Here is a 17,456-nt window from a genome sequence, read left to right on the forward strand (position 1 = left end):
CCTTTAAAACTATTTTAGATGAATTAAATGCTCCTAATTTCTCTTTTCTGCCATCCGTCTACTATGCTCTCCATTTTTCTCTCTCACCATCTAACTTTGTCTAATTTCAAAACCATCACCATCTTTCTCTATCTATCTCTCATCATATCGTTGTCGATCTATAGACCAAAGACCATGACATGGTAGGTAACAACATGTTCTTGGGTTTATCGATTTACATTCATAAAACCCTCTCCTTGTTTATCTGTCATCATCTCGCCATATCATCCTTAATCTACAGACCAATAAGCATGGCATGGTGAGTAACAATATGTTCTTGGGTTTATTAGTGTTGAGCTTTTCAATGATTCATGTATGATAGAACATGCCTTGGTGTGTAACCTCAGTAGGAAGAAGGAAGCTTTGGCGTGTAATATCTGGTGCTGAAGCTTTGACTTTGGCTTGTAACATTTGATGCTAAAGCTTTGGCCTTGGCGTGTAACATTTTTTGCTAAACTTTTGGTGTGTAACATTTTCTATTAAAGTGTGCAACATCAGCTTAGGCTTGCAGTGTAGTTTTTTTCTTTGTATGTTATTTTTAGCTATTGAAAAGTATAGTAAACTAAGTTTTTGGTTATGCACTCCACCAACGTTTTGAGATTTTTTTTGTTTTTCAAGGCTACATCTACGAATTAGTAGTCTTTGGTATGTTGTAATTATAGATATATATATATATCTAAAAAAATCTAAGTGAAGGTGAGAGAAAATTTTTTCCTCCAAAGTTGTTATTCCCTTACTCTTTTCCTCCAAAGTTGTTATTCCCTTACTCTATTCATCTTTTTCTTTTTATGAAAATTTTTAGAGTTCTTATTTTTCTACAAATTTTTCTTGAAAAATCAACAATTGGTTTATATTCACAAAACCCAAAAGTTGATGAGTTGAAGTTATAAGTGAAATGAAATCTATAAATTAGAACACTGCTCAAAGTTGTTACATGCCATGTCTGCATGTAACAACTCTAACACACTTGGCATATAATGTCACGACCCGGTACTCCCCTCGAGTCCGTGACAACCGTCGCGATGTCCTAGTAGACATTCGTTACCCAGAGTGCCAACCGGAACCCCGCAAAGCTTTAGTATCATTTCTTTCATCTCCCCTGTGAGTAATCATTGCCAAACCTTGTTTTTCAAGAATTTTAAGCTTTTTCCCTTTCAAAACCGTGGAAAAATAATTTTCGCCTCACAGGGGCATTTTCGTCATTTTTCCTCAAAATTTTTCGAACCCTACTAAAGATGTAGTAGATAAGTGGAAAACACATATTTCATGATATAAAATAAATTTGGTTGTCTAAAACATTTATTAAAAATGATATTGCAACTATTTGAATAAAGTAAAAATATTCAATAAAATATTCTAATTTCTTGTAAAACAATATTTATAGAGTCATCGGTAAATAATTTTTATAATGTAAAAGTTAAATAAATTCATACGTACTATAATTCAAATAATCGGGATATGAAATTTACTTTACAGTGACTCATGGGCCCACAAGGAACAAAAGTGCACAAAGGCAGTAAACCTATGGTTTTTGGAGTAGTAAAGCCGAATATAATCCTTGACGATATCTGCTATTCACAGGCTACCTCGGGCCTAAAATGGTTGAAAAGGAGGGTGGTGAGATTATAAAATCCTAGTGAGTAAACAGGTACCATCTAAACCATCTAAAGACAAGTAAATGGAGGCAGATAAAACAGTTTAACATACTAAAATTCATCACCTTTCAACTTGTTTCAACCAAATAAAATCAATTCATATAAATCGAGTAATTAACATGGCTTATGAATTTCTTAAAACTTTGGCTCGTGCCAAAATCATTATCATACTCAGTCATTAGGGATACCTTGGCCGAGGGCTATCCCAAATCGAGTCCGCCAAGGCTGTTAAAAAGTTATGTACGCATAAATCATGTTTTTATTTTGAAAACATAGCCATTCCTTGGTGTTGGCTGAGTTCTCCCTCACGTGGTGGTTTGATGTGAAGTGAACTCTAAAATTGTTAACCTTAGGAGTTATCCACCTGCGCCTCTCATATTGAGGTAAAAATATAACGGGGTTACCGTGCCCCTCTAATAGGCTGGTCCACGGAACTCGCTCACTGCAGTAAGCTAATAGTTATCCCACCAATCAATAAAATTCAATAACATGATATGACAATTATTGTAATTCACAGCCTTTCAAGGCTAAATACACAATTCATATATATTTCAACACAAATACCAATTTAGCCATTCATGCAAATATTGTCATAAGCCATTCGATTCAAACCATGAATTTACAACACATGAAAACAGTCTCCAATTACTCTATTTTCAAACTATCATTCAATTTTAAAACAATTTTATGAAATCATTTCATTAAATCACATTTTGTTTATAAAACAAAAAAATTAATCATTTAATTCATATTCCATAAAATTCACAAAATCGGATAAAACATACTTTAGATAATTAAGACGATAGTAAGATTACTCACAGTACTAGGAGTTCGATATACTCCTATTCTCGATCTTCGGGTACAATCTCTTTACCCTTGTTAGAGGGCTCACCACCTATACATCATACGTGACATGAATTCCAATAAATTGCGTCAATTTATCATAAACTATTTCAGACTCTATAAATCTATATGAATGCATGAAATGTGATGCAAAATGTCCGAATAGCCGTTTAAATACGGTATTCGACTTAATTCGCACTATTCTCGGTGTAATTTGCTAAAACCTCCAATTTAACTCCAAATCGATTTCTTTCACTTTCTACACTCCAATTATACTTAAAATACCTCAATGACTGTGAATATGATTCAATTTATCAGTCCGAACTATAAATCGCATATGTCTATATATTAGGTAAAAATTCAGATTTTCGTGCCAAAATTTTCCATTAAATTTCTAGCCTCACCAATCATCAAATACCACCAAAATATCATGAAATATCATCAATTTCAGCCTCAATATTCTCCCTAGAAAATTCGGCCTCTTGTGGGTTTGTGAAGAACAAAGTGATTCCTTGCTAGATTTTCATACTTTCCATTACCAAACAACCAAAAACACTTAATTAGCTTAAAATCTAGCAAAATCAATGCTCAAAACCTCTCCTCTCAAATTCAGCCAGCATGGGTTCATCATGCAAACTTTAGTTCTAAGCATGGAAAATGAAAAAGAAAGCATGGGTAGTGTAAATCACAAGATAAAATCACAAAATTTTACCTTCATTAGCTTAATCCCTTGAAATCCCACACTTTTTCTTCAATTTTCCCACCTAGGGTTTGTGTTCTTTCCTTTCCTCTTCACTTCATGCTTTGGCCGGCCATATGGGTGAGACTAAGATAGTTTTAAATAGATTTTATAAGGAAATTCTAGAATAATCCAAGCTTGACACATGGCATGTTTCCATTGGTCCATGTGTAATACTTATCCATTAAGCAATCTCTCTCCACCACATAAAATGTTTCAATTATCCACAATGTAAAATGTTAATGGCTGAAATCCATGGGCATGACAAGTGTTAGGTGGTGTCAAATTTCAAAATTTCAACTTTGCCCCCGTAAACTCATAAAATTACCGTTTTGCCCCTAAGACTCCAAAAATGTCAGAATTTGAATTTTTCACCTCTCAAACTCAAATCATATTCCAATGAGTCAAATGAGATCAAAATCATTTCTAAAAATTTCCATTTTGTCCTCGGATGACAAAATTACCATTTTGCCCCTAGAACATGAAAATTCCAAATTGACTCCAATTCAGCCCTCGAACTCCAAATCATCATTTTAAGTTATTATGGGGTTTAAAAATTCTTAATTTCATCTTAAGATCTCTATTTAGACTAGTTCGAGGCTTAATTCAACTTAATAGTACCATTTGGTACAATATCGACTTTTGATGATTTTTCGGGGCTTTCCAAGTATGCAAGCATATTGTCAATCACATGAAAGACATGGCAAGTATTTTATAAGGTCTGGCTTGACATATAACAAATCTATTGAATATGGCATGACGTGTAACAACAAGTTTTGTACATGTCTGCATGTAACATTGTTTTTTTTTTTTTCAAAATAGCATGTAGCAAAATTTTTTTTGAACATGGCATGTAATAATAACATTTTTTAAACATAGCGTGTAACTTGCTCATTTGTATTTCATTAGAACATAAATTTTTAGAGTTAAACACCTTAAACACAATATGCAATAACTTTTTTGTTTTCAATATGGTGTAATAACATTTTTTTGAACATGGTGTATAATAACAACATTTTTTAAACATGATATATAACTTGGTCTCTATCTTTGTATTTCATTAGGACATAAATTCTTGGAGTTAAATACTTTCATGATAGATATAAAATTTAAAATAAAAAAGGAATTTAACATGTAATGGAAGATGTATTGAAAAGTTATTTGAGGTCAAAGTTACTAATAGGATGAAATGGATTTAGACAAAAAGATATTATCCAAAATCCTCAAATTTGAATAACTAGCTTTTGGGGTTATTTTATTTGTTACATTTCCTATAATCATAAAAAATATGATGTGTAATAACTTTTTCAACATAGCGTGTAATAATATTTTTTTAACACGTGTACTTGAATATGAGGAGGTTTCATTAAAGGTAATTTTGTCTAAAAATCATTTCTCTTGACTAAAATAGTTAAAATTAAAAAGAATATTATTTTCGAAAACACCTAAGAGATGAGGCTAAAAAAAATCATCCCTTAACTAAATTATTTGTAGTAGGTAATAACTTATTAATTTGGCATCCAAGCATTTAGCTCATTAATTAATATATGAGCTTTTTGCTTAAAGAGTATGAGTTTGAATTTCCTTTTCTTAAAAAAAATAATTTATTAGTTTAAGAAATGGTACGCGCAAAGCTTTTTTAAAGTAAAGTTCTCTCACCCTTAGTGTGGCTGGTTGGAGGAAAAGAGAAAAGAAAGAAAGAGAGAGAAAAGAAAATATTTCTTCCTTCTATTTTTATTTTAATTTCAAGTCAGATAAAAAAAAGGAAGGAAAATTGATGAATTTGTACTTTTGACTTCTCCGTCCAAATCTAATAGTGGAAGGAAACAAAACTCACTGAACTTGAGTTAATCGTTTTATTTATAATTTTACTTTAACTTCTTTCATTTTAATGTTTCATACCTCAAATATAACCAGGAAAATCAACTTTCCTTCCCGTCGTTCACTTTCGTACTTCACGTTTTTGTCATCTTTGCTGCATTATCCTTCCTTCCTTCCTAGCAAGCATAATTGAGAAGATCAGGCAAACTTTGGCCATGTTTGAGGCAAGAAAAACTCTCTTAATTTGCTTTTGAAGATATCAGCAATAATCCTTAAAGCTGAGGAGTTCCAAGCGTAATACAGATATGAGGCTTAATTTACGTAGTGACCTTCTAAAGGAGTATCGTTGAGCTAGAGGGTTCATTGTCTAGCTACATGGATTTATAATAACATGAGAATAGATTTGAAAAAGAATGAGAATCTGTGAAACTCAGTCTCTTCCTAGCTTAAGTATCAACCAAGTACCAACTAAACTAACTATACGTTAGCACAGATGGCTATGTATATACTAAAATCAAACAAAACAATATAGATACAAATATATATATGTGTTTAATTATTTTAATTTTTCTAGTATTTCCTTCTAATCAATGGTCGATTTCTGCATGTTTAGCAGAATATTCAAGATTCAAAACTTGATTATTTGCCTAAAACACTAAAACAGGACTGCTTCTCTTATCCATGAACTATCCATCGGTGAAAAAGAAAAAAAAAAACCTTGAAGTCAATAGAACTTGAATGTTTTATCATCTTAATATTTTATATTCAAATAGGTGATTTGGGGTTGCAAGTTGGATGTTTAAGCCTATAATGGTACATAAAACCATGGTTGAAGGGTAAACCTGAACAAGTTGGCCTTCGTTACTGAACATATTATTGTTCTCCGGTGTTGACTTTTGATGCATAGAATAGAGGGAAATTGATATCGTAATTTCTTTTCATGTCGTAAGCATAAGCTGAATTAGATTTTTTTTTTTGAACATTGACCAAACTATAGAATAGACCTCTATAGTCTATTGCCAATCTCAATAATGAGAATTTAAAAGAGTAGAAAAAAGGGCAGATAGAAGAAACAATGGATTGAAGAAAAGAACTGCTCAGAGGAAAAATCAATGCCATACAGAACAGGAGAGATCAATCTTCCCTTGGATGGCCGAAAGAATAAATAATTAAACCAGCTTCTAATTCACAGCTGATGCCTGATGATGGTCTCTAGCTGATCAATCCAACTAAGATTTGAACACTAAATTACAAAGTAAGAATGAACCAAAGAACCGGAAAGAAAATGAAAAACTATGAACATGAAACAATTGACCATTATTTGCAAAGAGAAGAAACTACAGCCAGAACTCTCTACTGCAAGTACCCCATTTCCTTCACACCTTTCAGTAATCTGGGAGCCCTTTCATAAATTCTAGCAGAGAAGGGGAGCTCAAACCCAAGGTCGGGGACACAATTTCATTATCAGCAAACTTATAAACAGGCCTCGGAGAGCAAAAGAAATCTACGGAATTCGGGGTGAAGAGAGCTATATCAGCAAAAAACGGATTTGGAGGACTGGTAATTGACGGAGCAGAAGACAAACTGACATTGTTAACATCACCACCCCCAACACCAAAGCCACCGTTTTCATCTGTAAGAGCGGAAGATGAGTCGTTATCTTCCTGTCTATTACGAGCAAGCTCCATACTGATATTTCCTTCCAAGGATGAAATAGAATTATCCTTGGCTTTGTGCTTTCGTAGTTTTGATGGTGCAGTTTTAGTAACCTCATCAGACCTTGAAAACCCTGTAAGTTTTTGAACCAATGCCATGAAGTCCCGAGCCTGCGTGTGGATAATCTTAGGCGAATGAGTGTAAATGATGATCGGACCCTGTCGCTGCTGTTGCTGGTACTGGTTCTTGAGAGGAGCAGCCGCAGCCTGAGACAGCACCAAACCAGAAGATTTTTGAATGAAATGAGAGTCTTTGTTGATCTTCAATGGAGAAGGACGGAGGCCGTTAATCATCAGATCTCTCCTAGGAGGACGTTCATGAGAATTTACAGGGCTCATCGTTGAATGAATAGATAAATTCTCGATCGGATGGCTGAAAAAACTGAAACAAAAGCCGAGAAAATTAAAGAAGATGCGTACAACTTGACAAGGAGCAAAAGCGAACAATTTGAAGAGTGCTGAAGAATGGAAAAAGAAGGTTGTTAGAGATAAGACAGGGAAAGAGAGCCAAGTATTGAGGTAATATATATAGAAAGAATAAATGGGCAGCAGCGGAGCGAGGGGCACATGTGTATAAAGCCAGCGATTCTGACCGTTGACGAAAATAAAGGGTGAAATATACATACGCCAACATGTGTTTGAGTGTGGGCAAATGACTTATAAATAAATAGTCAAAAGGTATATATTTTAATAATCTTAGTTTTTTTTTTGTTTTCTTTCGTTCCCAGCCATTTTGTCGGCTGCCAACGACGGCGCAGCTGCCGGGGCTTAGTAGGAGTATTTCGAATCCCTAGTCTTCCTAACTTATGTATTTGCCTTTTCGGACAATCGACGAGCGGTCCATAAAATTTGAGTTATTTTCTTTTCCCTGTCAGGGGGACCACATCCGCTTTGAAGAGTATATATATAGTCTTTAGATTGGAGGGTTGGGGGCAAAACATTAAAACCAACAACATAGTTTTTCATAATACTTAAATAAGTTTATAAATTATTTAAAAATTTTTAAATAAATATTTATTTTTTATTACATTCAATTAAATTTTTATAATTTTATTTTAAATAAAATAAACATTGATTATTTAGGATAAATTAATTGTGATTAGTCAAAATATCAATTTTTATTTTATATCCACAAAATATTGATATTACGTTGATGTTGTAGATGAAAAATATCACGTGGTCATATTATAATGCTAAATTAGCATAACTCGTAAGTTAATCACATCGTTATCAATAAGATATGTTAACATGTCACATCATAATTATTATAATATATTAGTATGCCATGTTCGTGTCACGCAGTTTATAATGACAAATAGCATTTTGACTAATTCAATCATTGGTCGTAATGATTTATTCAATTCAAAATAAAAGTATAAGAGTTTGTTTGGTTCAAAGTAAAAATATAATAGTTTAATTGAATGTTTATTTAAATTTTCTCTAATAGTTTAAGAGTTTTTTTTTTTGGATATTGTCCTGCATAGTTTTCATATTCAAAAACAATAAATACAAGATAAAACCACATAAGTTTAGTATTGACAGATTTGCATACAACAAATGTAAAATAATTTGATTTTAACTCATTTTTAATATTTCAATTTTAAAATTAATTGAATGTTAATAAATACTAATTCCCCTTTTACTTAAAGAGAAGAACAAATGAAAAACATACAAAATTTTTTATTCTTTGCATTAAAATAAATTGGATCCTCCTTTTATAATTAAATATTCTTTTTAAAAAATGATATTTAATTAAGATATCAAACTTCATGTAAAAAATATTCAGGAAACGTGTGGGCATATAGCCAGTTTTATTTATAAATTTAAATTATAAATTAATTGACTATCAATTCAAACTTTATTTTGGTGTATGGTGAATTTAACCCTTCGGCCTTTAGTCTTATTTTTCTTTGTTTACAAATGATATTCTCTAAAGTTTGCAATTATAAACACTCGATTATCGAAACACTTTGGCTTTGTTTAATTGATATTTTTACTACTTTCTTTTTAGTTATTTTTAAAAAAATGAATAAAGACAAAAAGTAAAAAATTAAAAAAATAATAGAAAATAAAAGACAAATAGTAAAAAGTAAATAACAAAAACATCGACCAAATCCAAGTCTTTATAAAACCAAAAGTTATTAAGTGTTTAAACATATGCATTTCATAGGTGAATAATTTGTTATTGCTACATATAATTTTTAAATGAAAACTTTTTTATATATGCTTGTATTTAATTAACTTAAGTCATTCTATTGCATCATTCCGTGCTAAGTACGCGGATGCTACTAAAAAGAACTTTCGCTTGAGCTCAGAATTATAATATTTTTAGAAAATTTATGAAGAGCAATTTGAGGTTTATGCATGCGAGGAGAGAGTATGTTTTCAATTTGGAAGTTCAAGTTCTAACCATTGCGAGGCTCAAGTTCTAATGTATGATATATAGTAATAAAAAATATAAACTTAAATTTTTTTTTAAGTAATTCAAATTCAAATTATTGGGTTGTACTTCTAATTGTAATTTATTTTGTTTCTTTTTTTAATTTTTTTCTCTAAAAATAGTTATTTTCTTTAATTCACCAAATTAATGAGGTACATGAGTGTGTTAAACAAGGAATTTGTTTCAACTATCAAAAAGTGCAAATTTGTTATGTAGTTCGTTTGCTCATCATGTAGTGGGGGAAGAGACGATTGTCGTTTAGTAGACAAAGACGGCGTGCCTCAAATTGCTGGGAAAGGATAAGATTGAACTTCGGGGTCAGCTGTGGCTCCCCCGCATGTGGCTAGATTAATTGCTTCAACAATTGAATGCATCGTAAAATTTTATAGCAAAGAAGAGTATTATCATTTGAATTTTCTACTCCATTTTAATTGAGGTGACCGATTTGAACTTTTTTTCTTACTTGAACAAATTAAAATTAGTTTAGTTGAAATAATTTGTGGTTGACATCTCGAAATGGACTTTATTGAAAAACCATCTTATACTAAGAGGAGCTTTTCAATAAAATTACATATACTAGTATTAATTGTGATTTTAATAAAATAACTTTTAACATGCGTCCTGTAAAAAAAATTCAAAGTAAATGTTTTGTTTTTTTTTCTTTTAACTTTTCCAAAGTTTGAGAACAGTAAATTTCATTTTTACTTTCCAAAATGTGGAAAAGACAAATTAATGAATAGTTTAATTTAATCAATTTTACAATTAAATTAACGAACTTACAAGTTAGATTGATCAAAATCTAGGCAATAAACAATCAAGAAACTTAATACAGGAAAAGAATTGTAAACAGAGAAAATCAACAATATATGTGGCTCAGAAACGCATTCTTTATGTCCACAAGCACTGTAAAGAAGAAATTCACCATCAAATATTTGATATTACAATGGACAAAATACCTCAAAAGTCACTCACAACCAATCTTAGATCTCTAGCCACTCTTGTAGGATGTGTTCCCCACTCTCTTGATGGTGGCTACGCAATCCAGCCCCCAAAAGTGCCTTTTACACTAAATTTAGGCAAGCCCTACAACTAGTATTGGGTTCAAAAATAAAAGATATGAATAGGGATTAAGACTCGAGACATAAAACCCATGAAATCTCTATGTACCTTGCTTGCATTCTCTAAACCAATCCCTTCGAGAAAGAATTTCTTCTATGCTTGGCACCCCACCATAGGGTCACCGAGATCCAATAGAAATCACCATGCTTAAGCCAAAGTCCAAGCATGCCTTGAGAAATAAGGGCAACTTGTTTGTGCATCATACTAAAAAACACCACATGCCTTTACCACCAAGAGACAAAGAACACAGAAGTCCCACACTGCTACACATTATCGCAAGCTCCACCTTGTTGCTAACTCCATGGTCTAATTATGTAAACAACTCCTCGGTTACCTCCTTGGTCTTACATGCTCTTACCACACTTGGGACTAAGAAGTACCTTACACTGCAATCACTTGACACCGAATGCGAACTCTAAAAATATGGTATAGGTTCTTTCATCAAGTTTACCGTCCATCAGTTGAACCAAAGAACCATAGTAATTTTCACAGGAGAAACTCAACCAACTACTAAAAGTTCCAACAACCATTGCGCTAAATGGAGATCAACCAACATAGCAAGAATAAGTAGTTTCAGCTGAGAAAAAAACAAACAAAAACCAAAAAACAAAAGAATAAGCAGTTTCAACTGTAACACATATCAATTTACTTAGAGTAACAAAGCTAATGCATACTTGTTGATGATTTTACTACACAAGTGCACGTATCGCTAACAAGTAATATAATGAAGAGTTGAGTATTGTTCCCACGAGGATTTATTACCAAAATTCGTTTAAAATTAAAATAATTTAATCTTATCCAAACACACAATTTAAAATTATGGAATAAAATAAAAATATAAAACTAGCAATAAGAAAGACAATTTAAACTAGAGAAATCAATAAGAAAAAGCCTAGTATTACAATTTCCCTCAACATTTCATTTGAATATCTTCTACTCTCTCGTAACTTATTAAATGGAATGAGTTGTTAACTCAAAGTTCTACTTTATTTATAAGCATCTTCTGATGTCCTTATAAAAATATCTCCTTCAACCAGTTCACTATATTCCTATGCAAATTAAATCAAAGAAAGACTCATTAAGCTTAGATTTTAATGTTGGCTACATATGATATGTGAGTATATTCCTATCTCACATGCGAAACAAATCATTCAATCAATTAAATGAATTTGAACATATGCTATTTTATCCATAGATTACAGTAAATTGCCTTTTCCAATTTTATTTAGGCTACCCAATTAATCTAATTGGTGATTAATCAATTAGACTCATTAAACACAAAATTGGAATAAACAATTCAACTACCATTAATCATAAGAAAGAGAGAGTATTAAAAATCTAAACTATATATTGAGTTCAATTGTAATCTTAGAAAAATAAATTTAACTCATCATAAATATTGAAAACATAATTCAAAGAAATTTAACCATAAATTACAATGGAAAAAAACTAAGAGGAAACAGAGAAGAAAAAAAAACTAGAGACTTTTCGCATTGTCAATCTTCAATCTTTCGAGGTCTTTCTTGCCTTCTTGTATGCTTGATGGCTACTTTTCCTTCAGAGAAACCCTAGTTCAAATGTGCCTTTTAATTGCTCCAAAGGTGCCTTTAAATAGCTTTAAAAAAAACCTACTTTGAATCAAATCTGGAAACAAATCTGAAAGAAATATCGTGCTGACACTACAGCCTTCATTTTCTAGCATCGTGACGCTTTACTTGCTATCCCATGTATGGCTGCATCATTTCTTGGTGCCACAGCACTAACTCTTCCATGGCTGTCGCGCTTAACTCTTGGGTACCATGCTTCTCCAACTCTCCTTATGGAGCCGCGACACTCACTCTTCCAAAGCTACAGCATCTGTTTGTTGATTTTTGGCTTTCTTTGCTTTTCTTCATGATTGGAAACTTCGTTTCATTGGCACTTAAAAGAAAAACATTCAAACTAAGTTACTCACATAAGAAATTGAACTTAATTAACATAAAACTTAACCAAAATCACTAAAATTAAACTCTTCAAAAATAAGTAAAACTAAACTTTAAGAAACAAACTAAAAATGAAGAATTTTTAATTAAATATCAAGGATTTAGCCAATTCGAATGCTCAAAACGTGATAACATAACTCAATCAAATAGAGTTATCACACCCCCAAATTTAACATTTTGCCAGCCCTCGAGCAAAATACTAAAAATAAAACTAAACAAAACAAAAACAACTAGCTAGAGATGAATTGCTCCAAATAACAATTTCCCATAATGTCCTCAAATATTATCTCTAAATCCTGACTCAAGGCAAAACATAGATACATCCAAGTCAATTATTCAATTCAACTGCAAGCTTCATTCTCAAATAGATTTCTAGTGTGTGTATAATCATTTTACAAAGAATTGCAAGCAATCTAGACAAGTTTATGCTTATGCAAAACGCGGATTAGTATTAGAATCTCATAAATTTGTTTTTCATCTCTCTCTCTCTCCACTAATACATACTAACACTAAATCAAAGCTCATTAAGACTTTATTTAGCTTGTAATTAAAAGCTAGGGTAAATGTAGGCTAAATGATATTAATGTAGCTGCAATCACCTTAAGCACATAAATCATTCTAGGACCTTAGTAGAGCTCAACTCATATCCCAAGTAATACTCCACACTTGACTCTAACTCTTCTTTTGACACCATTTTATTCTCTTCATTTTTGTTAAACACAATTCTACATCCCTAAACTTATTTATTTCAATTATGAATAATGGTAATCATTAAGCACAAGTGACACATCCTCAATTCCATCCTTTGTCCCTTTTTTCATCATATAACTCAATCTATTCCTAAAATGATCAACATGCTCAAGAGTGAGAGATGCAAAATTAGAAATTTATTAACAACTAGGCAAAAAATATGTGAGACAAAGAAAAAGGTAAAATAGGCTCAAGGGGTATACTTAAGACAAAAATATATCAAGGTAGGCTCGAAAGGCTCAAACGATCCAAAGATGGCCTAATTTATTTCCTTAACTCAGTATTACCTAGGATTTTGCCTCGAGAAAGAATTAAACAAATTCTAGGATTCATGACATAATCGAAATTCACATACACATAAACTATTTCTAAATAAGCTCAACAATTCTAAACAAAAGATCAAGTGCTCCATTAATGGAAATCACATCCTAACAGTGATACTAACACAAGAATTTAACACAACTCAAATTTTATCCATATTTTCCAATAGCCAAGATAAAAAAATAATTAAATTCTCATCATTGGACTAGGGAAAATCATCAGCAAAGGTGCAAAACAACTCAAGCTATCCACAAAATAGACTTTTAAAACTAAACATCAAAGAAACAAAACTAAAACAATCATGCAAATAAAAATAAACTTATAACATAACTAAAATGAAAAAGATAATACCCTCCCTCAAACTTAAACTAAACATTGTCCTCAGTGTTAATACATAAAAAAAAAAGGATAAGACAACTCCCTTATCAATGGTAGGAATGTAATTAGGGCTCTATTCCTCCAAAGTGTCCTCCATAATCTAAAGAATGACAATGTCAAAGTATATCTTTAATTTCGTCCTCTGAACACACCTTCTAAGAATCTAATCCCTGTATTGAATGTAATTCACATAATCGGCATACCATGGCAGCCTTTTTTGGTCAACAAGAAATAACTGTTCATTTGGAAAAGTGTCATTTATCAAGATTGTGTTTTTAGCTGGTGTTCCTTTTTTAAGCCTTGATAGATGATTTGCCACTTGATTCTCTATGCCTTTTCTTTCTTGAATCTCTAAATCAAACTCTTGCAATAAAAGTATCCATTTTATTAAGCATGACTTGGCATCCCTTTTTTGTCAATCAAATATTTGATTATGGAATGGTCAATATACACAATGATTTAAGTGCCAACTGTTGGTCCCAAATAAATGTGCTAGAGGGTGGGTGAATACACTTTTTGGCTCTTAATCAAATTGGGTCTAAGTTGAGGACAAGTTTGAGATCAATAAAGACTTGTTCTATGCAAGATAAGGGAATGATTTAAGAAGGACTAAAAATAAAAACAAAAATAGAGTAGACAATACGCAACAATTTATAGTGGTTCGGTCCAAGACCTACATCCACTACCTTGATTGTTCAACCAAGGATTTTTCAAATCAATCCACTATGAACCGGTGAAATTCACAAGCTTTCGCCAAGCTTTACAATGGCTTTTACTAGGCTTATCCAAAACCTTTCACTATGGTTTTTATCGGGATCAACCAAAACCCAAAATGGTTTTTCAAAGGCTCAACCATAACCTTTCACAATTGTTTTTCACGAGCTCAGCCAAAACCCAAAGTGGTTTTTCAAAGGCTCAACCACAACCTACAATAATGGTTTTTCACGAGATCAATCAAAATCCAAACTAACTTTTCTAGACTAAGTTAGAACCTATACACTCAATCAAACAATCCAAGCTTGAATAAATCCCTTAAAGTGTCTAGCACACTCTAAGTATACAAGATAAAGAGAAATAAATGTGTACCTATGATCATTGACTTGATCTAAGAGGTACAAAGTGAAGTGCATATCACAATTACAAAGATAGGAGTTGAGTGCAGTAAATGAGCAGAGAGTATTTTCAGGTTTTTGAGCTCTTTTGGACTTAGAAGCCTTCAATCTACTTTTCTAGCTATTGTAAGTCTTTTTTATACTTGGAAAATCAGCTCAGATGTGGGTTAGACAGTTTTTGACCATTGAAAATAGTTTGGTAGCGGTTCTGGCCGTTAATCTATCTTCTAGTGCATAATTCAAATTTTCTAGCATAATGTTCTTAGTCGACTAACTTATGTCATAGTCGACTAAGTTGTCTCTATTTTCTATTTCTAGTTTCTGACAGTGAGTACTTAGTCGACTAACTTACTTCTTGGTCAACTAAGTTGGTTCTTTTTTAAAGTCCAGATTTCTGGCAGTAGCTTCTTAGTCGACTAACCCACTTCTTGGTTGACTAAGTCTTTTCTGTTTCTCAATATTCTTGAGCCCGCCAACTTTTGATTTGAATTTTAGCTGACTAACCCTTCATTATTCAACTAAAAAGCTTATGTTTTGTTGATTAGTTATGGCTTCTTATTCATATGCCTTTTTGATATGTCCCATAGAATTATTATTTATCATTGGCATACAATTCTTGTTCTGCACACTCAAGTAGAAATATTAGACACAAATGATTAGGAATGTTTTATTATCATAAAAAACTAATGGAGCCAACAATCTCCCCCTTTTTGATGATGACAAAACATTCCCTGATTAACAGCATGGTGTTTATTGGTTCCTTGTTATTCTGCAGTAAATGGAGGTTTTCCTCCCCTTGAGTGTGTGCTCCCTCTTAGTATGTGTTTATTTTACTTATTTATTTTAGCAAATTTTTATTCAAGTCATTCAGATAATGACAATCTATATTCAGAATATATATATATATATATATATATATATATGCAGATATATAGAGTAACTGACAGTATGTGACTGTTGACAGATTATCATCAACATTTCATTAGTGTCTGTCAACAGTGTTTTGTTACCAGATTTTATTTATGTCATTAATTATTCAACAAATATAGTATAATTAGCATCCATATACATCCATAGCCATTTTTTCATTCACATTATCATCTTAAAGTTCAATCATCAACATGACAACCCACTATCAGCACCAAACTAGTAGCAGAAATTCAATGGCAGAAACTTCATTAATAGATTTAAATATTCAACCATCAACTTGTCAATCATCCAAAAACATAAACAGTAAAGTCAAATTTAATTGTTCAACTGTCAAGGCAAAAATAGTAGTCAATATTCCTAAATTACCCCTAGATCTCCCCTAAGTTATCTACCATATTCTCCCTCTTTTTGTCATCATCAACTCCTAAGGATGCTTAATCATCTTCTGAAGAGGGTGAAGGGGTAGACTCATTAGTGTCATAGAAAACATTTAGGGCTTCAGGCAAGGGTTTTGGTGGGGATTTTTGTGGTGAGGGTTCAGGTGATGATCTATCAGAAATTTTCAGGGGGTCTTGTGGAGAAGAGATGGTTGATGACTTAGCCTTTTCAACGATTCTGGAGGATTTTCTTCTTTTGAGGAACTTTGTCTTAGTAGCCATTGTTTTCTTTCCATTGCCAGGTGGTTTTGATTTGGGCTGTGGAGCTGCAACAACTTTTTCTTTCCCTTTACCCGATTGTTCTTTTACTGTGGGAGTTGGTTCAGTGAATGTAGACTTTTGTGCTTATGCTTCAACTGCTTCTTTTTCTGCTTACTTTCCCTGACCATTTGATGAAAAATGTCCATGATGGATACTTCCTCAGAATGAGAAGGAGAAGGCTGTTTTTTTTGAGGTTTTGGAGGGGATGGAGGATTTTTATCTAGCGAGCCAAGTACCTCAGTTTCTTGTTCTGATTTAACTTCCTTTTATGGTTCAAGTGAGGGGGTTTTCCTTGGTTGATTAACTTCAGGTTGATGGCCTTCAGCTTGGAAAGTAGAACCTTCAGCACCTTATCCTTTTGCAAGACATGGAGTTGTAGAGGTATCTGCAGCTACAGGTTTATAAGGCATTTTTCCTTTTTCCTTCAGCACATTTTCAAGCTCTGCCAATCTCTCTTTAATTTTCAGCATCCTTATTCCTTGGTCAGTCAACTTTCCATCAATCTTCATGAACAGGTTAAAAAGCATTTCATTTGAGATGAGGACGTTTTAGAATATGCAGGTAGAGAAGTTTCCTTTCTAGGAAAAACCTTGGGGGTTTTAACAAAGGTTTCTCCATCTAGCTTATACCCCATTTTAGACAAACTTCCAAGGTAAATGGCTTGGTCTTAACTTTTTACTTTATCTACTTCATACCTAGAGCTCCAAATACCTTTGCACTAGAGACGTGATGATATTTCCATAAGGCAAATTTATTTTCTCCAGTTTACATGCTCATCTCATTCTCTCAATCATAAATCTACCTAGGTTAAGTGAAACACCACTGAATGCATGCTCCATTAGCCATAGATCCTAGAGGTTATGTAGCTAAAACTTCCACTCCTGCCATGAATGTTTGCAGCAACAAAGTAATGC

General features: G+C 32.5%; 1 protein-coding gene and 1 long non-coding RNA gene across 2 annotated transcripts; both read right to left on the reverse strand.

Annotated features, from left to right (window-relative positions):
• On the reverse strand, positions 1,446-2,553 carry LOC108660915. The gene is made up of 2 exons (XR_001926627.1): positions 2,514-2,553; positions 1,446-1,632 (listed from the first exon to the last, which is right to left on the reverse strand). It is a non-coding gene; the product is annotated as an uncharacterized LOC108660915 (long non-coding RNA).
• On the reverse strand, positions 6,160-7,296 carry LOC18609226 (VQ motif-containing protein 8, chloroplastic). Its single transcript, XM_007044248.2, has one exon. It carries the CDS (start codon positions 7,149-7,151, stop codon positions 6,483-6,485), a length of 669 nt encoding a protein of 222 aa, XP_007044310.2. The 5' UTR covers positions 7,152-7,296; the 3' UTR covers positions 6,160-6,482.

The sequence above is a fragment of the Theobroma cacao genome, chromosome 2, assembly GCF_000208745.1.
Source record: "Theobroma cacao cultivar B97-61/B2 chromosome 2, Criollo_cocoa_genome_V2, whole genome shotgun sequence".
Classification (NCBI taxonomy): domain Eukaryota; kingdom Viridiplantae; phylum Streptophyta; class Magnoliopsida; order Malvales; family Malvaceae; genus Theobroma; species Theobroma cacao.

What these genes read in the sequence shown, in the direction of transcription:
- LOC18609226 (XM_007044248.2), bottom strand. Translation starts at nt 7,151, where the DNA reads ATGAGCCCTGTAAATTCTCATGAACGTCCTCCTAGGAGAGATCTGATG.